Below are 11,745 nucleotides of genomic sequence, written 5' to 3' on the forward strand. Positions count from 1 at the left end.
GAATTATACACCCTTGAACTTTGGTCAGTATTACAGAGGAAGATTTTATGTAGGTTGCATGTATAGTGAATTCTAAAAGAAGCAAATATAGCAGAAATACAAAATTTTAAGTCAACTCCTTATTCGACTTGCCTGTTATGTGTTCATGTATGCTTTTTCATGCTTACATTGTGAACATGATGCTTCTGGGAAAGAAAATCTATCCACATGGCATGAGTTAATAGTTTAACTGCCTTTAGAGTCCTAAGATATTAAAAGACAGCTTAAGCAGAACCTGATATTTATTAATGGGAAGACTTAAATGTTTTGCACAAGGTTGCGTATAAAGCCTTTTGGCACTAAATATATAGCAAAATAAAGGGGCTGTGTAATCAATATGAAGGAGACTGAAGTATAGATGTAACCACCATGAAAATAATTTTTGGTGTAGAAAGAAATACACAAAATATTTTTACATATGAAAATACTTATTAGACAAAATAACTTGCAGCAGTGGAATAATTGGCACATATTCAAATTATGGTTAATTGAATTCTTCATCTGTGGCTTGGAGAGCCACATGGGGTACAGACTCTGCATAGAGGAAGTAATTTTCATTAACAGGATATAATTTAGAATGAGAAAACACATACACTCTGCCTGAAACACTGTTAATAATTAATATGGAATAAATACATAGACATATACTGAGTTACCATATTTCTACCTGTCACTCTAGAGTTTCAGCAACTCATTTGCATCCTAAGTAAGTATATTTATTCAGAGAGATGACACTGTAACACTACCTTTGAAAGTGGAAGACCTTTATGTCACAGCATTGAAAATGACTCATCCTTTTTACTGAGATGGCAAAGTGAGATCAGAATCATGATTTGATCTACTTGCATCACTCTAAGAAGTTTGCTTGCCTCTGAACAAAGAGTGTACAGGTACAAAGCTGATAAGCAGTTCTCAAATTGATCATTACTTTTGAGGCTGATCGGTATTTCTTAACTACGATAGAGACAAAAGGAGCCTTTTAGGAAAATATGCTTCCTCGATTTTGTACTCTACATATATATATAATATTTATTATTTTCTCTCTTACATATTTGGTTAATGTTGAGAGATATTGGCATATAGGAAGCAAGTTACTTGAAGACTAAATTATAAAAAAAAAAAACCATAACTATTTTGCATGATGAATGAAAGTATATGATATCAGTGAAGGGAATGGATGAATGAAAGCCAAAAAGTCTATGTGATTCAAGCTCTGTCAGTGGCTCAATGCATAAATTTTAAGCAAGCTGCATTGCACCTAATCCTAAAAATGATTAATATTATTTTGGATAAAAAATTCTGTAAATCAGAATCTCACGTGGGCTTCTCTTAGTGCAAAACTTGATTTTGGTCTTAGCTCAGGGAAAGTGTAAACATGCTTAAGACAAGCTCCATTTGGGACAGAGCTTTAACATGCACGTAATCTATGGCTTCAGTAAAACTGAAAAGTGTTCCTTCGATGATCCTTTGAATCGTGTTGGGGACTCCTCAGTGTTTCAGCTGAACCTTGAAGCAGAAGGGTAATGAGTGCACATCTTAAAAGTATGTGATACCGTAGACCTTAACATGCCCTGTGAACTCTGCCTGAGCAGGAACGTGACTGCAGACATCCGAGGGAGGGCAGCTACCGGAGGAGTCTTTGTAGGGCCTCCAGGCATTTTGTTTGGTTGTTATTATAAATGCTTCTTTCTCTTTCTTCTAATTTGAGCAAACAGTTGTTTTGCAGCGTGGATTTCCATGGCATGCTTTTATGCATGAGTATAGTAAGAAGTGCAAGAAAAAGATACTTCATTTCTCGTTTTGTCTGGGTTTCAATTATCAGCCATATGTAAGATAAAGAACATTGAGAGATAAGAAGTGGGAACAGACTGTTAATCTATATGAATGCTTTTTAGTTCTACTCATTTTGTCAGATTTCTGCCATATTATTTTATACACAGTAGTCCTATTTAGTCTTTCTGAATTGTAATGCCACACTTAGTATTTCCTGTTCTTTTTAACAGGTGGTAACAATATTGGCAAACATGTCTGTCTTGGACCAATGTGCTTCAGAAATCATTCAAGGAAATGGTATGTATTTTAACCGAATTACATTCTGCCTGTGTTTGTGGAGAATACTTGAAAGGAGGCAAAATTATTAGTTAAAGGAGAAAGGCTTCACAACTAATACTTCACTTTGCATCCTGTCTCTGCTGGATATTTCACGTTGCTGCAGGATGCAAAGTGTGTCTTGAGCTTTTTCTTTGATAGGGAATTCATGTTTTGCCATTGTATTGGCTGCTGTTTTGACTCTGGCTTGAAGGTGATACCATGTTTCATCACTACTAATGATATATTCCAGGAAACTCTCACCACTGGTCTTGTATTGATTCAACATGTCCTGATGAACTTGCATATGGCATTCTTTCTGTACCTCTGCGAGCATTTGTGGGACCTACCTAGTGCAAACTTTGTGTCATTCCAACACTGCCACAGTCATTTCCACTGCATCAAAGCCAACACTCAACTTCACACAGAGTTCCCTGGTTGTAATTCACAGATTTGTACAGATGAGCTGGCCGAGATGCTTTTCACTTCATGATGTGACAGCTGTACAAGGCCATTTGCCACATGGCTTGTCTTTCACATTACTGTCACCACTGATGAAAAGCAGTCACCCACAGCCTCACTGTGCCAGTATTCATTGTTTGGTCTCTATAAATGTTCAGCGAATGTCAGCATGGAGGAATTTAATTCCACACCTTTGTTTCATCTGGACTTTGTCAGATGCCATTTTGTCAGACTGCCCCTCTGCTGCCATCTGTCACATGGCAACAAAATGGTGGGAAGGTTCAACTTCTACAGCCATACTACCAGCATTCATCTCTGATGTTGTGGGCCAACATAATAACATAGGAGGAATCACTTTCAGTAGCCCTTGTAATACTGGATTTAGTTGTTTCTTGTATTCCAGTGGAAAATATGAGTTCTGAGCACATAAATATGACTGACAAGGTTCAGACACAACTAATTTGCATGTTGGGATCCACGTTTACAGAGAGGGAGCATGCATGGAAAATTTTGCATGCCCTGGAGATAAGCAGGTTGATTATTTAGTTTGGGTATCTGTTTCCTAGAGCACACCAGAAGCTGTTTTGTTGTTGGGAAAGGTGTTTAATCACGATTCCACAAGAGAAGAAAGATCATAAAAAGGCAGGCAAGAATGAAGTGCTTTGTAGCACATTGGATCATTTGTAGCACATAGGATCATTGCTATGAATGAACTCCAGCAAGTTGTTGCATACTCATTATAGACTATACTGGATCTGTGTTCATACTACTGGTGAACTGTGACTAGAAGTAATAAAAAATAAAGACACAATACAAATAGCCCATTCTCTTTCCTAAAAGAATACAGAAGTGTTTTCTCTAATCTCCCTCAGTGAAACATGTAATTAATGAAAGTGTGTATGTGATAAAGTTTGTGTATATTCTCCTTAATGGAAGTTCATGCAGAAGCATTTGCCCCCTGGCTTTTCAGAAGGGCTGGCAATCATCTTGTGTGTGAAAGCTTCTTGTGTTTGCCGAATACTGTGATAATTAAATGCTGGTCAGAAGCCAGACTTACACGTGCACTACTGAGAAGGACTTTAAAATCTTATAGAGGATGGGTGGATTTTCTTCCCAACTTTGGCTTATTTTGAATGTCAATTGATCATTATCTCGTTGTGTGATTCTGGTGCTAATTCTCCTAATTATTTATGCAAATGTTCTAATGGTTAAAATCCTCTGATGCTACCTAAAGTAATCTGAATTTCCTAATGGCATATGGAGTCTAATAGCACATAATTGTCCTTACAGTTAAAATAACTTAGAAAATATAAATCAGCACAGTCTCTGGTTTTCTCCTGCTACAATATGAGTATCTACTCCTACAGGTAAAAAAAAGTTGAGAGAGCCAACTTTCCAAAAGGAAAAGTTCATTTAGAAACCAGAAATATATTCCTACTGTTTTTGAGGTTAGTGACAACCTTTAGGCTAGTTTAAATGCAATTAAAGATTATGCATCTAGTTTTCACTATTTTATTTGAGTCAGTGTGAATTCGGGTTATTTCAAAGCAGCCTGAATGGAAGAGGAGTTAGTGCATTTTCTAGTTAAGAAATTTCTGTGGTTTCCTGGTGAAAACAAACATTTGCATATCAGATGGGCCTAAACACTGATGGCAAAATTGCAGCTCACAGTTACGCATTTTTCGTGCCCTGATCCAGTAGTGATTGCATTTACCTAACTTTCTAATTCCCTTTACTATTATGAAGTGATTTTTCTTTGAGATAAGCTAACGATGGCTCTTACATCCTTGTAGGTATTCAGCTTTTAATGGAAATGCTCTTTGAAAGGTCATCTTCAGGAAATTCAGCAGAAGTTGCTGCTTGTGAGCGAGTTCAACAGAAATCTGCAGTTACGCTGGCACGGCTCAGCCGGGATCCTGAAGTGGCAGATGCAGCTGTAAAACTCAGCTGTAAGGACCTGTTACAGCTAGGACATTTAATGGAAAACTGAGAAAGAGGGAGGAACTGCCAGTCAAGGAGAAGCTATTTCCATTTTTTAGCCTCATTTGGTACAGTTTGCGGAATAGGTTCCCTATAAAATCTCTTTAGAAAGTGAGGGGGTTGTACTAAATGAACCTCTGGCTCAGTTCCCAGAGGAACCTGAGGGGCAACTTTCACTCAGTGCATAGCAGTGGCAGACTGTGACAACTCAGGACTATCTCCCACTCTTCTTTATTTAAAGCCTAGTTCAGAATCCAACAATGGGCATAAAACTCAGATTCCTGCAAGCTCCCATGTGATGAATCTGATGGGAAGCCACATATTCTTTTGGAGGCAGGTTTTTAAAGATGTGGGAGGGTCAATGGGGAAGAAATGGGCTCATGATTTTCATTCTGAAAGAGCAACAAAGGGTAAAAACAATGTATTTCTTGTTCTTGATTTGTGACAATTAATCGTGAACTGCTAACTCCATGGAGGGTCCCTTAATTATTTGCATAGCATTTTGCATTAGTGAATATATCTGGTAAGGGAGATAAATATTAAAGTTTATAAGGGAGAAAGACCTTTTATTCTTATTATCTCAGAAGAAGTAATTTGTGTTTCTAAAATATTTTTCCCAATACTCTTCTGTGCTTTCAGGTATTCCTCGCCTAATTAAACTTTGCAGATCACCAACTGAAAGAAATAACAGCGATTCTGTTTTAGTAGCATGCCTGGTAGGTACCTTTTTACCATCTTCTTGTGCTTAGCCTGAAATATGGATCAAATGCAGCCTTCTCAATTTCAAAATGCGTATGCATTGCAAAAATATTTTAAATTCTTGCCAGGACATTAACTATAATACTTCACTGTGTCAATAATTTTTCCTCTAATAGAAGATTTAGACACATGTATAAATGACTTCATGTTACTGAGCAGACAACAATTTCACTGGAATGCTTTGTAATTTAAAGTTTAAATCATTCTTAAACTTCATTCTCTGATGACTGTCTTTGCTGAAATAAGTCCTGTCATCACAGCGGCAGTAGCCCTTTATCTATGTGCATGAGCACACATGCATGTAGGTGTGAAAATATTGAAGTAAAATGACCAAAGAGAGAAATGGAGATTTGTTTTCTCTACAATCCATTTTTTACCTAAGGCTCTCACACAATAATGAGCTCAGCCAAGGAGTGACCAGCAGGTTTACACTGCTTAAGAGAAAAATCCTTGCTGCTTGCTGGCCCCGGTTGGTTACTGTAGCTTTGGTTAACACCTACCTTGCACATGAGAAGTTTTGTTCATTTAAGCAGATCTTGTTTAGTGTGAAAAAGGTTTGAATCTGAGCACAAGAAATTCTGCGGTTATTCCACATATGAGCTGAGTGGTTAATCTTGCATGACTTGAGCAGAGGCCGCAAAATGACAGCAGTAACCTGGGCGGTGACTTTGCTGCTGCTCTGTCTCACCGGAGTTCACAGAATTACAGGGGCTGGAAGGGACCTGAATATCACCAAGTCCAAACCCCTCCTAAAGCAAGTGCCCTACAATCACAGACATTGTGTTGCACATTCCCTGAATTCATACATATTGCTTGAGATGTTACCTGCTTGTCTCAGCACTTCTGCTTCTCTTAGTGTTTTAGCAACTGCAAGATGACACTTTCTGTAAACATGGCAAAATATTGTGCTTGAGACAGATACGCTGCCTCAGGCTCATAGCTGTTGTCACTGAAATCTAAGGGCTTGCACTGTTTGGTATTTTTAGCTTGCTTCTTTAGTTTTTGTGCATTTTGGAGCAGGTGATTAACTGTTGTGGTAATGTAGCACTGATAAACACTGTGAGGACAGCCCATCACATCTGTCAGACCTTACTAGCTTAAAAACAACTTTTGTTCTTGAAGAAAACAAGCCTCTGTTCAGTTCCATCTATAGTGTTACCTTGCTGAAAGGTACGCAACTATATATTCTTATCTGTTGAGAAAAAATAATTTCTTAGAAAAGGAAAGGTTGAAGACAACAGTGTGATCAGAGCAGTTTGCTGTTTAGTTTCATAATCTGAAAAGCTAGCAGTTTTGTTTGTTCCCAAATGCTCTGACATGTTTGGCTTCTTTCTACTACTCTTTTATATGAAAGATCTCTATTCCAGACATTGCTTAAAACTTCAGTGGGAGAAGTTCACAATCAAAATGCTCTGGCTGTCACTCACATGTTCTTTCCTTTAATATCCCACTGTCCCTGCTGCTCATGTCCAGGAATAATCTGCTCACAAAGAATTGTCTTTTAAGGGCTTATTCTGAGGGAGGATTCATCTGATAGTTGAGGACAGCAGCGAAAGATTAGCTTTATAAAAGAGGCCATGTAACTGAGTTGAGTTGAACCCTTTTGAGTCTTGGCTGCTACTTGGGGATTGTTATAATGGATTCCTGCAATGAATACTTTCTCAAAGCTTAAATGCATTAACATTTTTATTTTTTATTTTATTTTATTTTATTTTTATAGGCAGCCTTACGAAGACTAGCAGTTATGAGTCCGGATGGACTTGAAGATTCAGATTTTCAGCAGCTAGTAAAGCCCAGGCTTGTGGATTCCTTCCTACTGTGCACAAATATGGAAGAGAGCTTTGTATAAATGTGAGCCAAAAGCAAAATCTTTGAAAAAGAGTCAAGATAACACTTACATAATGAGATAATACATACTCAGTTTTACTTAGATTTAGTACTATAGGTATTTATGACTAATTTATTTTAAAACCATTATCATGTGGCTTGTGGACAAAGTTACGGAATAGGCAAACTTATTTCTGTGGTTTGTAAGTTAAATTAAAAACAAAACAAAGTAATAACACAAAAACTTCCTATACTAGGACATATTAGGAGATTTTATCATTGCAGCCTGACAGTTACTGTCATGTTTAGTAGAACTGAGAGAAGGTAAAGAAGCCAAGAATTTGGTGCTCTTATTTTAATGCTTCTAATGGCATCTTATTGCTGATGTTTTTCTGTAGTTAGAATATTTTTCAGTTTTTTCAGCAAATGCATTAGTCTGTTGCATTTGCTTCATCAAAAGAGGAACGATGCTTAAGGCTGTAAGTATATACTTTGATATGAATGGGATGTTACTAAGTCCAGTTCCTCATCATTATGTTTTTTAATAGAGTTCTAAAGATATGTAAATGATTTTTTTCAGAAATTTTTCAAATATTGGCTTGGCATTATGTTAGAGGGCATTTCTAAGCTGCAGTGAAGGTGTGCTTCATTAGCAGATATGTAAGTACAGACAACTTTTATTTGCATGTACTGATATTTTGTAAAGAAATGAAAAGACTGTAGAAAAGTCTTCATGAAATCAAACCTATCGTCAATGTGAGATTTAGGATCATTACACACTAATAATCTTCCCTCCTTTCCAAGCCTTCCAAGAAGTGGAATACAGACATGTATTTAATACTCAATTTACTACTTTAATGAAAAATTTTGCTTGCATACATTAAATAATTAGAACATATAATTGCAACTTGAATTTCCTTTTTTTTTTTTAAGCTAGTCTTGTATTTCTAAAACTGTGAAACAGGACTTCCAAGAACTCTTGGAGTTGATACAAGATGATTTTAACAATAGATTACAAGAAAAACAATAGAGTTACTTTTAAAAAGAGATTTATCTTTTTTCATCATGAAGCTATATGCATTTACAATTAGTCCTCTGGCAATATCCTGAGTGTTTATTGCCCCAGCTTTGTGCAAAACATTCTGTAAGTTATGAAAGTATGTGTTATTTTTTCTTGATGGTTTGCATCCTTTGGTCTGGATCATTTTGTGATTGAAAACTTTAGGGTGCTAGGACATATGCCAAATAAATAAGTACACTTCTTTACAGTACTTACTACATAGATATCTTAAGCAACTTAATTAATGTTTAGTTAGAATTATGTGGTTTTTAGGTGACAGGCACAAGAAAATTGCTACACTGTGTTTGCCTTCCATGTTTTCATTGTCTGAGGAATCTCCCTTCCTTCAAGCAGTGGTAAATAGTGACCACCTTTTCTTTTACTCTAGAATAATAGTGGTTTAAGAAATTTCTGCCTTATATATATATATATATATATATATATATATAAGAAGATTATAATCTTCTTAGCAACCTCTTCATCTAACTATGAACTCTGTCTTAACTGCAGTTTTAAAAGATTTAAAGACACACAAGAATGTCTGAAGCAACTGTTCAAAGATAACAGTGGATCAGATGTTTCACAAATGTGATTTCCTGGTAAGAGAAGAGATGAATTCTACTTTGTTTGCATACTTTAAGGCAGCTCCCTAAATGTCTGACAGTAAGACATATCGTACTGTATAGCATTCAAATTATCACACAAGTGACTGACAACATTTTCTCCACATAGCAGAAATGTGTGTATGCTTTAAATAGTAGTATCAATATTCTTCATGTAAAACAGTGAACTCAAAACTTTTTCTAAGACCTTATTATGTTCATTTCTTATGTTGATAATCTTTAACAGAACACAAACTATCAGAAGCTTTTGCTTAATGCTGTGTTGAACGTCATTCTGTTAACTGCAGCTAACATTAGAAACTATTTTTTGTAGACAGGGTAGAGTTTACCCCATAATAGATGGTTTTAAAATCACATGAAAAAGAAAAAAAAAATAATTGTGGGGCATGTACATTCAGAAAAGAGCAGAGATGATCTCATGATCAAGGCAGTGGGGTTGCTTTATGATCACTAAAGCACCGTTGTGTAGTAAAATTGGGAGCCCCAAATTCAATTTACACTGACCCTGCTTGGGAAGGTGGCAGTGGACTACAGATGGTTAGTGCAAATGTAACTGTCACTCTTGTGGAAAGGGTGTGTAGAATGATCAGACTCTTGGACAGTCATTGCTCATAGATCAGAATCATAAATAAAAACAGGGAAATTTCAGTGCTTCCAAGGCAAAAGGACTAATTTCTGGGTCTTCAGCAGTGCTGCTGGTTGTTGGTTGATGGTTGCATGCTTGTGTGCATATATATACACACCTATGTATATATGTATACATTTATCCCTTAATCTCCTTTTTCTCTCTTTTTCTCTCTCTCTCTCCTTTTTTTTTTTAATAGAGGCAGGTTGTTCTAAAAGTGTTTTATATACATAAAAATAATTTGAGAGCACAATCAAATGTAGCAGAAAAAATATAATTTGGCTGCAACTGGAAATCAGAACAGTGCTTTTCAGAATATATATATATATATATATATACATATATATATATGTACAGTCTTTGTGTCAGTCTTTGGAAACAGAAAAAGAAAATTAATATGCTAGGCATGGGCACAGCATCAGTTCTCATGCCAATGCATCCTGCAGTCTAAGTCAAGGATGTAAAAGCTCCATAACAACCTGATTATTGTTCTTGTGAGACCTGACTTTTGCTTATAGCAATAGTGAGTATAATAGCACTGGACTCAGTCATGTCTTAGCTAGGCAGGAATTACTCATTCCACTGAAAGTTGAATTAGAAATTAATGAAAAGAAATAATCATAATAATCATGGATAGTTTATAATGATCTGTCCTGTAAAACTCTTTACAGGATATATTGGTACAATCAAAAAGGCGTTATATTTTCAGTACAGTGTCAAGTAATTTATTGTCCACGCATGTAAAGTAAATTAGTGTAGCTATTAAGAATATGCCATTATGACCCATAACATTTTTCAAGCCATTTCAAACAGGTCTCAAAAAATATTCAGTGAGCAGGCCAGTAGGAACAAAGGAGTCAACTTTGCTCTCAGGTACAACCAAATTAATTGACTTTACTACAAATACTCTCTGTTTATAAGGATGTAGCCATAATTCTGAGTACATATTGCCTGTTTACTTGTATTCATATTATAAATGTAGCTGTTTACAGAAAGAAAATACACTTGAATGAATCTCATATTTGTAGGTGAAAATATATATATTGAAAGAACCAGTTCAGAACCACTGTCACTTAACTGTCATTGAAAACATTTTTGCTAGGTCTGAAATTTTCATCTAAAGTTGTGCACTTTATTTTTATATATGCTAGAGCTTATGGAAAAATAGTCATCCTGCTTCCTTTCTTCTTCATTTATTAAGAATTTAAAAGTCGTTATAAATATGAAATATCTTTTTTTTTCCTTTTTTTTTTTTTTCTTCTTTTTCTGAAAAGTTCTGGATCAACAGTGTTTGCTTTGACAGTCATTTTCAGTTTTTTACTTTTTGAAGTGTTTATTTTATGAATAAAAATGCTTAATGTCAACATAGTATGAAACAAAATACTTCATGTCAAGAATATCACTGAAGTGTGCTGCCTGGTGTATAAAAATTAGGGCTCTGTTTATATCTATTGTTAGTAGAGTAAGAAGTCAACTGTAATATCTATATATAACCCATATATGTGGACTCATTACTCCATAGAGAATGTATGTAATTTGGGTATTAGCTTAGTCATCCTGGAAATGGAATGTTATAATTGCTGGAACTGTTTTAATTTCATCTAAATTGTTCTGAAAATTCTAGTTTTTGTATGCTTTTAGAAATGCTGGATAAGTATGTGGTAGACTACAGAATTCTTAGTAAATGATTTATGTTCCAATGGCTTTGGACAGTGTGTTCTATTTCTAGCTTTATCTTCAACTGTTTAATGATTTATGCAGCCGAGGCAATTGTTTGTCGAATATATTTTTTTTTCTCAGATTTTTTTGTGTGTGTATATTTAATACATGAATTATTTGTGTGGTATGTTAATTGTCTGACCTTTTCTGTTTAAAATAACATTTGTATCTGGAAGAGGCAAGAAAATATCTTGGTAAATTGGTTGACATACCTATTTTCTAGGGCTATCTATTAGTATCTGTAAGAGGATTTGGTCTGCAGTAGGTCACACTGCCTTATAAGAAGACTGACTGTCTAACTTGAGTGGCTTGTTCTAAATATCTGTCTTCAATATCACGCTTCTAAGCTGTGTCCTTTAAAATAACAACAATGAACTGCCAAAATCACAGAACTGCAGATGGAAGGGACCTCAAGGGACTGAGTTCCCCTCCCCCCAACTCCCCTGCTAAAACAGGTACCCTCCAATAGGTTGGACATGAACGTGTCCTGACGGATCTTGAATATCTCCATAGAATAAAACTTCACTACTTCTCTGGGCAACCGGTTCTAGTGCTCTGTCACC

At 35.8% G+C, this 11,745-nt stretch overlaps 1 protein-coding gene across 7 annotated transcripts in view; it reads left to right on the forward strand.

Moving 5' to 3' along the window:
- The window catches only part of INSC (INSC spindle orientation adaptor protein), a 128,415-nt gene extending 117,106 nt beyond the window's left edge, over nt 1-11,309 (forward strand). For 6 of the 7 annotated variants that reach the window (XM_015864118.2, XM_015864119.2, XM_032445034.1 and 3 more), the window contains 4 exons: nt 2,043-2,109; nt 4,383-4,538; nt 5,209-5,285; nt 7,049-11,309. In XM_015864118.2, the coding sequence (XP_015719604.1) occupies nt 2,043-2,109; nt 4,383-4,538; nt 5,209-5,285; nt 7,049-7,177 (429 nt within the window). In that variant the 3' untranslated portion in view covers nt 7,178-11,309. The remainder of the gene's footprint in view (nt 1-2,042; nt 2,110-4,382; nt 4,539-5,208; nt 5,286-7,048) is intronic. The other variant, XM_032445035.1, reaches the window with a different exon arrangement.
- Nucleotides 11,310-11,745: the final 436 nt, after the last annotated feature.

This window comes from Coturnix japonica, chromosome 5 (genome assembly GCF_001577835.2).
Source record: "Coturnix japonica isolate 7356 chromosome 5, Coturnix japonica 2.1, whole genome shotgun sequence".
NCBI classification, from domain to species: Eukaryota; Metazoa; Chordata; class Aves; order Galliformes; family Phasianidae; genus Coturnix; species Coturnix japonica.